The following is a 12,629-nucleotide window of genomic DNA, read 5'->3' on the forward strand; positions in this document are numbered from 1 at the left end:
CATATCTTGACGAATCCTTGCCAGAGTGAGGCAGTATTTCAGGGAATCGCCGATCAGTGAGTACGAGTGCCTCTGTGCTGTCCTATTGGTAGGATTTCCTGATATCAGCCATTGTTGGTATGGGCATGAGAGGAAGTAAGCAGTATTAACCTGATCGTTCCCGGAGCACAGGCCGGTACGGCAGCGTCTATCCGAACGGGAAATCCCGGCCGCTGCTGGAGCTACTCCTCCGGCTCCATAAGCTAGCTTTACATTAAACCGTTGCCTGAACCCGGATCCTGGCGGAAAGCGGGGCCTCTGACTGCTACTGCTTGATTTTAAAATTCTTTCTGTCGGATTTCTGGAGCGACATCCTGCTGAGATGGGTGAGTAAATTGCTAACAGAACAGCCTCACTGTGAGCTGTTCTGTTAGCTCACAGTGAGGCTGAGTTGGCAAAAACTGTCTTCATTCAATAGAAACATAACATGTTTATCACACGAGAATAGGTTCTGTCACACAGCAGCCTGGGTGGGACCCTAGGTTTTGCCATCGTAGTGATTGTTCGGTCATAGGAAGAAGAGTTGACTGGGGCTAACGTATGTGTGCACGCGCGAAACTGCGCGCGCCCTTCGCGGGGTGGGGTAGCGTCTGCATCTCCATCATCTTATTTTCTTGCTTGTTGTGCTGTTGGCAACACAGGTGTGTTGTGGCTTGCCCCATTGGTCCCTGGAGGGCCTGCCGTGAAAAGAATGGGCTCACTAGTGAAATGGCAGCGTGGTGTTGATGGAGAAGATGGCACTGCTCCATCCCACAGCAATTATGCAATAGGATCAAGCAGCCCACCCTTTGATGCTGTTTCTGCTGCTCCTACGGTTTCCATTGATTTCTGATGATAATGAGTATGGGGTGGTTTCTGAATCCCTGGCATGCTGCAGGCGTTTTTAGTGTGGCATCTTCACCGATTATAGCACACTGTTGAGAGCTTTTGAAGATATAACCTGTCATAAAATGGCAGGAGTCAATATCTGCAGTCATATTACAGGTTTGAGTTGTATATTTAATTTAAGTATATGATGAGATGTTTCAGTAAGTACGGACTTAATTTAATAAAGTAGAAAAAAATTTCAGGCAGTGCAGTATTCCAACTTACTGGATAGTTCTGAGGAGATCAATTAAAACAAAACAGAGCTTCATTTAGTTTCCTATGTTGTTAACCTTTTTGCTGTTGTATTGAATGTTGTAGATCATAATTAAAATCAGACAGTAAAGTTTTTATGATCAACCAAGCAGTGATTGATGTTAGCACTTGTGATTAGCAGGTCAGTTACTATAATCTCAGTTCATTAAGTGTTTCAGAACTGAAAAGTCTCACTTTTTTCTTTTTTGAAATGCATCAACAAACGTGGCTTTTGATTCTCCTTTGTTTGATTTCATTGGGTAGACATGGGAAGATAGTCTTTGATGCATAGGTGGGGATAATGCGTAATGTCTATGTTTTCCATTGGATTCTAGCTTCAATCAAAACAGCTGCAGATATTTTTTCCCTTTTAGTCAGTGTTTGTAAGATGTAAATGTTGATTTAAAATAGAACTCACCAAATGGACTTGCTGAAAGAAAGTCTAAATTGGCCAGCACTGATTTAGAAGAAAGCCATTATCGACCATTGAACAACAGATGAGTGTATCTCGGTTTGTTTATTTTTTTTCTGTGTTGCAATGAAAATTCACACCAGTAGTTATGCATCCATTTTGACCATAGTTTGTCAGGCACAAAGTCAAAGAGTTGACCAGGTTTTTATTTTGTTTCTTTTTAACATGAAACGCTCAATTTGATAACCAAAACAGTAATTTGTCACCGATTGGCTGCTGTATGTAATGAAACCAGAAATCATGGCCAGTATATATACTGAAAGCAAGAGGTTCGTTATAGGAAAAGAATAAACATTTTGATAATTCTTTGTCTCCTTAGTGCATAGTTTGTTGACTTTTGTTTCTTTGCCTCCTTTTAGAAAACTTAGAAATATCCCAGAAGGGGATATTTTCCGTCTTAGCATACCTTTGATGTTTTTTTTGCATAGCTTTCATTTTTAGCACAATTTTAGTTTTAGTATAACTTGTTTTTAGCATAACTTCTGGTTTTTCACATGCAATCTGTTTTTGTATACCTCTTTTTAAGCATAGCTTTGTTTGAAGCATAACTATTGTTGTGGGTTTTCGGTTGCTGTTATGTTATGGCTTTTGCATTTTGTTGACCTTTCTGGGCCACCATGGAACCAACCACATAATCTTTTTTAGGGCTGAAAGTTGGAGACTTTTCTGGCAGTAAGTCCAAAATAAACCTGCTTGGATTTTTGAGCCACTTGATAACTTTTACCTTGTAAAATCATGCTCCGACATGTAGGTATAAGCTGTATCATCAAACCTTCCTGGATTATTGGAAGAAGTTGCTCTTAATCTAAAAGCAATATGACTCGTTCCTACAATGGAATAAAAGTGCAAGTTTGCAAAGCACAACTTTCAGTTATTGCCAAAATTGTTCATCATGACTGAACACATGGAGAAAGCCATATGTTCAACTCTACCCACAGAAATGCAATCCAGTTCTTTTGGCACAAACATTTTTGAGATGGCAAGAAAGACAATGGACATGTGTTCTGGAATGCATTTAAATTACAGACCTATATCTAATCTTCCTTATCTATCTATCCATCCATTTTCTTACACCCTTTATACGCCAGTCCATCACAGATCTTTCTTATCTAATATTGTTGAAACAAATAGTTGCTAATCAAGTGTGTGAACATCTCAATCAAGTCTCAGAGCTCATCATAGCACTGAAACAGCACTGGTGATTTCTCACTGATATTTTGAAAAAACAAAAAAAAAAAAAAAAAAAAAAAATCAATAACCAGACAAAATGGGAATCAGCAGGTGCGGCCAGAAAACTGGAATCAGTGCACCCCTAGTTTTGAAAGCCCCAAAATCTGAACCCCTTGGCTTAATCAAGATGGTCTTGTGCAAGGTAACAGACATAATACCTTGTTGATCTGTTCTTTGAAGCACCAAGAGTTTTCAGTGGAAGGTGTGGCCATGGCGGTGAGGCAAAGTCACAGTGATGCCGTTGCTATACATTTGGCTCTAAATTCCACATATTCAGCTGAGCTGCACCAAATTCACTGTGATCGATCCTTCCCCACCATATTGGACTGCAAAAATATTGCAGTCCAGTATTTGGTGAGTGTGGCCTAATTCCTTTACAGCGCTCTGTAATAAACCAGCCCCAAGCCAAACTTTGACCGACAATCATGAAATCCGATACAAGTGTGTATCTTGACATCCATAAATCCATCCATCCATTTTCTTCCGCTTATCCGGGGTCGGGTCGCGGGGGCAGCAGCTTCAGAACGGAGGCCCAGACTTCCCTCTCCCCAGCCACTTCTTCCAGCTCCTCCAGGGGAATCCCAAGGCGTTCCCAGGCCAGCCGAGAGACGTAATCCCTCCAGCGTGTCCTGGGTCTTCCCCGAGGCCTCCTCCCGGTGGGACGTGCCCGGAACACCTCACCAGCGAGGCGTCTAGGAGGCATCCTTACCAGATGCCCGAGCCACCTCAATTGGCTCCTCTCGACGTGGAGGAGCAGCGGCTCTACTCTGAGTCCCTCCCGGATGACCGAGCTTCTCACCCTATCTCTAAGGGAGAGCCCAGCCACCCTGCGGAGGAAGCCCATTTCGGCCGCTTGTACCCGTGATCTCGTTTTTTCGGTCATGACCCAAAGCTCATGACCATAGATGAGGGTGGGAACGTAGATCGACCGGTAAATCGAGAGCTTCACTTTTTGGCTCAGCTCTCTCTTCACCACGACGGACCGGTACAGCGCCCGCTTCACAGTAGATGCTGCCCCAATCCGCCTGTCGATCTCCCGCTTCCCAGCTCTACCCTTTTCCGGCTCAAGACCATGGTCTCGGATTTGGAGGCATTGAGCCTCATCCCGGCTGCTTCACACTCGGCTGCGAACTTCTCCAGTGAGAGCTGCAGATCACGTTCCGATGAAGCCAACAGGACCACATCATCCACAGAAAGCAGAGATGTGATCCTAAGGCCACCAAAACGGATCCCCTCAACATCTCGGTTGCGCCTAGAAATTCTGTCCATAAAAGTAATGAACAGAATCGGTGACAATGGGCAGCCTTGGCGGAGTCCAACTTTCACCGGAAACGAGCCCGACTTACTGCCGGCAATGCGGACCAGACTCTGACACCGGTCATACAGGGACCTGACAGCCTGTATCAAAGGGCCTGGTACCCCATACTCCCGGAGTACCACCCACAGGGCCCCCCGAGGGACACGGTCGAACGCCTTCTCCAAGTCCACAAAACACATGTAGACTGGTTGTGTGAACTCCCATGCACCCTCCAGGACCCTGCTGAGGGTGTAGAGCTGGTCCAGTGTTCCACGACCAGGACAAAAACCACACTGCTCTTCCTGAATCCGAGGTTCGACTATCCGACGGACCCTCCTCTCCAGGACTCCTGAATAGACCTTACCAGGGAGGCTTAAGAGTGTGACCCCCCTGTAATTGGAGCGCACCCTCCGGTCCCCCTTTTTAAACAAGGGGACCACCACCCCAGTCTGCCAATCCAGGGGAACTGCCCCCGATGTTCATGCAATATTGCAGAGTCGTGTGAGCCAACACAACCCTGCAACAACCAGAGCCTTAAGGAACGCCGGGCGGATCTCATCCACCCCTGGGGCCCTGCCACCGAGGAGCTTTTTGACCACCTCGGCGACCTCATCCCCAGAGATTGGAGAGCCCAACCCAGAGTCCCCAGGCTCAGCTTCCTCAACAGAAGGCATATTGGTGGGATTGAGGAGGTCTTCGAAGTATTCTGCCCACCGGCCCACAACGTCCCGAGTTGAAGTCAGCAGCACACCATCCCCACTATAAACAGTGTTGGTGCTGCACTGTTTCCCCCTCCTGAGACGCCGGATAGTGGACCAGAATCGCCTCGAAGCCGTACGGAAGTCTTTCTCCATGGCCTCTCCAAACTCCTCCCACGCCCGAGTTTTTGCCTCATCGACAACCTGAGCCGCATGCTGTTTCGCCCGCCGGTACCCATCAGCTGCTTCTGGAGTCCCACATGCCAAAAAGGCCCGGTAGGACTCCTTCTTCAGCTTGACGGCATCCCTCACCGAAGGTGTCCACCAACGGGTTCGAGGGTTGCCGCCACGACAGGCACCAACAACCTTGCGGCCGCAGCTCCGATAGGCCGCCTCGGCAATGGAGGTACGGAACATGGTCCACTCAGACTCAATGTCCCCCACCTCCCCCGGAACGTGTTCGAAGTTCTGCCGGAGATGAGAGTTGAAGCTCCGTCTCACAGGGGACTCCGCCAGACGTTCCCAGCAGACCCTCACTACACGTTTGGGCCAGCCAGGTCTGACCGGCTTCCTCCCCAACCACCGGAGCCAACTCGTCACCAGGTAGTGGTCAGTGGACAGCTCCGCACCTCTCTTCACCCGAGTGTCCAAGACATACGGCCGCAAATCCAATGAGACGATGAACAAAGTCAATCATCGAACTGCGGCCTAGGGCGTCCTGGTGCCAAGTGCACATTTGGACGCCCTTATGCCTGAACATGGTGTTCGTGATGGACAATCCATGACGAGCACAGAAGTCCAACAACAGAACACCGCTTGGGTTCAGATCGGGGGGGCCGTTCCTCCCAACCACGCCTCTCCAGGTCTCACCGTCATTGCCCACGTGAGCGTTGAAGTCTCCCAGTAGAACAAGGGAGTCCCCAGGAGGGGCACTGTCCAGTACCACCTCTAAGGACTCCAAGAAGGGTGGGTAATCTGAACTGCCGTTTGGCCCGTAAGCACAAACAACAGTCAGAACCCGTCCCCCCACCTGTAGGCGGAGGGAGGCTACCCTCTCGTTCAACGTGGTGAACCCCAACGTACAGGCGCCCAAATGGGGGGCAACAAGTATGCCCACTCCAGCCCGGCGCCTCTCACCATGGGCAACTCCAGAGTGGAAGTACGTCCAGCCCCTCTCAAGGAGACTGGTTCCAGAACCAGAGCCATGTGTCGAGGTGAGGCAGACTATTTCTAGCCGGAACCTCTCAGCCTCGCACACTAGCTCCGGCTCCTTCCCCACGAGAGAGGTGACGTTCCACGTCCCAAGAGCCAGCTTCTGCAGCCGAGGATCAGACCGCCAGGGTCCCCTCCCTTGGCTGCCACCCATAGCACAATGCACCCGACCCCTTTGGCCACTCGGACAGGTGGTGAGCCCATCGGAAGGGGGACCCACGTCTCCTCTTCGGGCTGAGCCCGGCCGGGCTCCATGGGTAAAAGCCCGGCCACCTGGCGCTCGCCATCGTGCCCCACCTCCAGGCCTGGCTCCAGAGTGGGGCCCCGGTGACCCGCGTCCGGGCGAGGGAAAACGAAGTCCAAAGTTTGTATTCATCATAAGGGGTCTTCGGACTGCGCTTTGTCTGGTTCCTCACCTAGGACCTGTCTGCCTTGGGTGACCCTACCAGGAGCATAAAGCCCCAGACAGCATAGCTCCTAGGATCATTGGGACACTCAAACCCCTCCACCACGATAAGGTGGCAGCCCAAGGAGAGGTGTATCTTGACAGTACCTAAAAAAAGTCTCTTGGAGATATGATCTAAACCAGTGGTCCCCAAACTTTTTATCACTGCGGAGATAAAAAGTTGGGTGGGGGCGGTGAAACATCACACAAGGCTTCTGCATGTTTGTGTGCCCGCAAAAGCCTAGTTCACATGGGACAATTAAACATTTTTTGCCCCGATTTTCCCCTTACGACAATCATAGAACGTTCCTAGTTCTAAGATTGACGCTTGCAATAATTCTAGCCGATCAGCCTGCAGTCTGTGGTGTGTTACCGCTCCGATCTAAAATCAGGCTCAACATGTTGAATCGAGAGGAGGAGAAGGAGAGGAACTGGAGCGAAACTAGTAGTTAATAAACCTGGTAACTTTTCAGCAATCCATCATTAACGTGAGGTTATAACGACAAAGCTATTCATTCAGTCAGGACTTGACGCTGACACTAGCCACATGCATTGCAGATACATTGTATTTGTGACTTGTAAAATACAACATTATCTTGTACTAAAGCCTTGTTCACACGGCAAGATTTTAAAATTAGTGTAGGCTACTCATCCATTATTTTGTGGCCATTGTTTTCAATGTAAACATCAAAACAGTAAAAACATAATCATATAATTAAGTGGTGAGGCTAAATGTAACCACAGAACAGAAAACAATCTAAACATAGTGTAAGAAAAATGTTAACTACGAAAAAACGTAACTCGCCTCCAAATCATAGTGCAGCAAATAGAGTGGCTGCTCTCTCCGTCTTTTATCAAACGCCTTTTCTTTTTTTACAGGATTTTCTTCTGGAACCGGGATGTTCGTGTGTGGTGTGTTGCTCCTGCAGTGTGGCTGGACACAGGAACCAATCAAACCTGCTATACTTTTATTTGCTCCTGTGTGGTCACAGAGGTTTGGAAAATTGGCCAACAATTCTTAAATCGTGCCATGTGAACCAGACTTAAGACTCATAAGCTCTACTCCTCTCTCTCTTCTCGACCACTGCTCTAACGCTCTCTGACTCTGGTCGCTATGGTAACGTTTACACATCCGTTCAAAATAAGATTCAGATGCGCAACAAAACAAACGTTTTATTTTCATGAAAATTTTAACTCTCTATAACGACAAATTAATGGGAGCCCTGCGCTTGTATCTTTGAAACGAGATGGTCACATCTGGGAGGGATGAGAAACGATAACACCCAAAGTGTTGCTTATGGCAAAGCAGTTTGAAGCTTCGTTGCCTCATTAGCAAGTCGGTTGCCGCATATCATGCAGATCGGGCTTGGAATGTGGGAATCGCCACATGTGTGAATGTGAGAATACCGGGATAAATCCATTCTCCTGTCTCTGGGCCTTTTCCCCTTTACAAAGAACTTTCCAAAGACATCTGGCATCTGTTTCTTATTCATTTTGCTGCTTGTGGGCTCAATATGGGCTCATTTTGCTGCTTGAGCGCTATCTCAAGACGCAACTGAGAGAATCTGGTTAAAGGATTTTCAAAATAAAAGATCCTCCAGACTCGGATAACAGAAATATTTATTTCTTGTGTGGCCCGGTACCAATTGGTCCACGGACTGGTACCGGTCTACGGCCCAGGAGTTGGGGACAACTGGTCTAAACTAGAGATGTGCAGATCAGGTTTTTTTCCTGCCGATACCGATCACCCATGAGGGCCGATCACCGATGCCGATCACATAATTATTATTATTATTATTATTTTTATCATAAACACTACCGGTTACATTATGTGGAAAAAGGAACCATGAATTCACCTTAATTTAGACAAAAACTTGTTTTTAGTAACTTTTTCCAAGAAGAAAACTAAACAAAACAGGCATTGTGTAAATTGTACTGCTATCAATAATACTATCTTTAACAGAAATTTAGCATTCAAAGGCAAATACAGATTCCATTACAATAAACAATCTTGAGTTACTGAATGAAAACTTCCTGATAGCATGGCGACTAACTGATTACTGCTAGTTCTGAGTGGCTGTTTCTGACTGAGCGGAGTAATTATGCAGAACAGGGAGGAGATCGATTATTTTTTTAGAGATTATCTGTCTCATGTTAGGACAGCGAAAGTTTTAATACGTATGTAAAATGTATTTTTTTAAGTTAGATGCTGCAGCTTTAAACAGAGGTTCGGTGTGAGAGTTTACTACCAGGTGGAGCAGAAGCGAAGCTCCGTCTGAAATATTACTACCTGTAGCACGTAGCAGCGGTTCAACAGCGAGAACAGAACCAGCGACTTACATCGCAGCTCAAAGACTTAAATAATTTTGCGGGTTATTTGTTTAGCTTTCTGACCGTCATGCTAATAATACGGGTGAGTGTTTGTAGCTGTGGCTGCTTTACCTGCTATCTGATCCTCCATATGTCTTTTTTACTGCAGTGAGCCTCTATATAGCCAAACTCCGTCAAATAAGCCATTGTTTTTGTCGTATTAGCTTCGTTGTGTTGATGCATTTTGACGTACTTCACCCCACATGCTTCAATTTTCCGCATGACACGCAAACGTCCCCATTCACTCAGTGCGTTATAGTTCAACATCGCTTAGGATTTGTTGCTGCGCGTTTGCGCAGTGTGAAGGAAAGAGGAGACCAGCTGAACAGGCTGCGAAATGAGATGCAGGTGATCGTTATCGGCAACAAGAGCCAATGATCGGCGATCACCGATCATGCACTTTTTCACGAAAATCGGCCCGATTATGATCGGTGACCGATCGATCGGCACACCTCTAGTCTAAACCCATTGGGAAATTGGATATTTTGTATCAAAGCTGCCATTTTGTCTCTTTTATGTTGTATCTGAACGAACTCCTCTTAAGGCTTTTAAGGTCCAGGCTTCAAAATCAGTCAGCACAGTCTTGAGGCATTGAAGGTCAAAAGTTATCAAAATCTTTTTTTGTACATTAAAGTATGTGGGTGTGGCTAACCCTCAAAACCTGACTATTTGCCATGAAACATCAAGGTGGAATAACTTCCCCACAAAAGGTCCCACCTACATCAAACTTTTTTGTGTCATCACAGACTAGAGTTCATCACATTCATATGGTCAATTGGTGACATCACCTTAGCCACACCCCCTTTCAACAGGAAGTCACCGTTTTCCCACAGTTTTTCTTCTTTTTACTGCATCATGATGGTAAATCCTCTCAACAGTAGCTGCTGGCAGTCCATGTGGGCATGGCTGAATGACGAATTATAATCCTTCGCCGTATGCATATGGTTGTCTCTAAATTATACATGCATCATCCGATTTACACCAATCTTGATATGATTGACCTATAACCTCTAAAAAGCCCAATAGACTTAAATTGTAATTTCACTCCACTGTGACCCCTAGGTTATTCCATCAACTATATTTCCTTAACATATCAATTGATCTGCACCAGATCTTCAGGAAGCACTGCTGAACACATCAGTGTGTATCACCTAGCGGATGGGTGAGGGAACTGCGCAAGAGCGATGACGTGGCGAGTGGGTGGTGTTGCTGGAGCTCCCGCGGTCACCATTAGAGCAGGGCCATGCCATTGAGCCTCAAGGGCCTCCAGTGCTGCATGCAGCTTTAATTTAAGTTGTATTGGGGAGGTAGTTGGAACTCCTAAGCTTCTCCTGGAACCTCTGTGTTGAGGTCCAAATGACAGCTATTTCCCTTAGGCCTGTCATGATAAATCAATTAATCGCACGATAAATGAAAATTATCGACTTAATTTTAATTTATCGTCTTTATCGTTTCTTCCTGCTTTTTTCTCATTCTATTCATGACACTGACATCGTCTGCCAATTCTCAAAACCTGATAGACACATTAGTTGAAAAAAAATAGGAAGTATAACTGGTTCGATCGGCTTCAATCGTGCTGTGTGTGGTGTCCAGCCACACAGCAAGAGCAACATACCACACACAAACCGATTTATCTCACCGACATTCAGATTTCAGACAGAAAATCCCGTAAAAATCCACTACAGCACATGTGAATTTAGAGTAAACAACCTATTGTCACGTTAACGATGAACAATGGTTACCAGGTATATCAATTGCGGTAGTAATTTCGCTCCCACTCTCCTTGTCATTTCTGCAGATATTCTTTGCATGAAATGTTGAATAAACATTCATGTTGTTTCCACATATCATCTCCAATGTCCACCGGACTTTGGGTTGCGCCGTGTCAGCTGTTTGGGATTCCCCTCCGTGCTCTCCCCTCAGAAAGCACAGAGGGGAATCTGTGCTTTCTGATTGGCTATCTGTCACATTCACCAGGCTGCATTCTCGCTCCCAGTCGGGGAAAACCCCACACACCGCCATAAACTGGCCAAAACAAGCTAACATATTGAATATGCTGCTGATCGTTGCTCGCTGTGGTCCTAATAGTGATGTGTTTGTGTTCAGAGAGCCTTAGGGAAGCGCTGGAGAAGCTGAAGCTGGCGTCTACAGACAGTACCACTGACAGCACGGAGAGCAGCCTGGACTGCCTGCTGAGCGCACTCATCCAAAACAGTGAGTACAAGCTATAGATTCTACTTGGTGTGTTGTAAGTACACTGATCCACTTCAGTTTATGGAGACTGCTCTCACCATCAGAACTCACAAATATCTTTATATCCTTGATATGTTTAAAAGGACCAACACAGTGATGATCAGATGGTAGCTCAGTTAGTCCAAGTGTGAAATGTGCTGAGGATGAGTGTGCTGATGTAATGCCAGAAGGCTGAGCAATGTGTAAGGGTAGACATACTTTGTGCAATGGGCACTTTTTTTTTTAGTTTACTGTAGTTCTGTTTCACGATTAGCCAACCTTCAAGCTGTATTGAAGGCAGGCTAGCTGAGTATGAACAGTAACGGCCAGAAGAATTGACAATGAGACAACTGTTGTACTCTACAGCTTTTGCTGCTTCGGTTTTATTGCTGATGGTTTAACATTTTCAGATTACTCCTCCCTTATTGGTTTCTTGGTAACGGCTTAACAACCAGGGAGTTACAAGTCTCTGTTTTCCGCCACTCAGGCTGGACCCCATACATGGGACTCGATAGTGATGACTACAGCTACAAAAGTTGAAAAAGTTTAAACTTTTTGTCTGTGCACGTCTCACACCGCACAAACTCCGTAGAAATTAATGAAGAGACAGCAGCACTGTGTCCGGTCACTGTGTGACCATTAGCTAAGTTACCTGCTGGGCCCCTAGTCTCCAACCACAGAGCATAGCATAAAGCTCGGTGAGGAGGAGTAAAATGGGGAAATGTAGGTTTAAAAGCCGAACGTGACAGCTGCAGTCTTGTAGCGCTTTAGATTCAAACTGAATGACCGTGGTGAACGTCTGAACCTGTGGAGCGGCTATGTGATAAAACAGTAGCAACTAAACAATATAACTAGGGCTGAAACGATTTCTCAAGTGATTCGAGTAGCTCGATTATTAAAATTCCTTGAGTAAAATTTATCTGCCTCAAATCTTCGTTCAGTTATATTTTATTATTAACGCGCCTTGTTCCGGACAGGTAATTACTTGCGCTGTGCAGTGATCTCACTTCCACCTGAGTTGTTGACGAAAGCTAAGTGTTAGCAGCATAACGTCCAGTTTTATAGTTTGGCCGGGGGGGATTTTATTGATTGATGATAATGTCCGGGTCTTTGACGTTTTCCAGGGGACCAATAATCATCCTTAAAATGACTGGCGCGATGCCTGGAGTACGGTAGGCTTTTCTCCTCACGGAGCTTCTGCCTGGTGGCCAGTTCAGAGCGAACGGCGGGGAAGAGTGCTGCAGGTGTATTTATACAGGTGAGCGGATAGACTGAACACTGCGGGCAGCTGCGCATTAGATAATTAACTTAAGTGTAGCTTTTATTGACGAACCGGAAAATTTATTTCATATCATCTTGGTCTCAACAAATGGGTGATGGAGCACACCATGACAACATGTAGCTGGTAGATGTGTTTCTGTGTGTGATGAACGAAGGTGTCAAATCCCGTCACTAACAAACACAAAAGCTATAAATGTTTGGGCAAGGTGAGACGATTCCTTGTCTGACCTTCCA

At 46.1% G+C, this 12,629-nt stretch overlaps 1 protein-coding gene across 3 annotated transcripts in view; it reads left to right on the forward strand.

The window, feature by feature from the left end:
- rap1gds1 (RAP1, GTP-GDP dissociation stimulator 1) overlaps window positions 1–12,629 on the forward strand; it is a 97,885-nt gene continuing 85,256 nt past the window's right edge. Inside the window, exons 1-2 of one of the 3 annotated variants that reach the window (XM_008434827.3) lie at window positions 1–365; window positions 10,989–11,096. In XM_008434827.3, the coding sequence (XP_008433049.2) occupies window positions 362–365; window positions 10,989–11,096 (112 nt within the window). In that variant the 5' untranslated portion in view covers window positions 1–361. The remainder of the gene's footprint in view (window positions 366–10,988; window positions 11,097–12,629) is intronic. The other 2 variants (XM_008434825.3, XM_008434826.3) reach the window with 2 other exon arrangements.

The sequence above is a fragment of the Poecilia reticulata genome, chromosome 18 (assembly GCF_904066995.2).
Source record: "Poecilia reticulata chromosome 18, P_reticulata-male-v2, whole genome shotgun sequence".
NCBI classification, from domain to species: domain Eukaryota; kingdom Metazoa; phylum Chordata; class Actinopteri; order Cyprinodontiformes; family Poeciliidae; genus Poecilia; species Poecilia reticulata.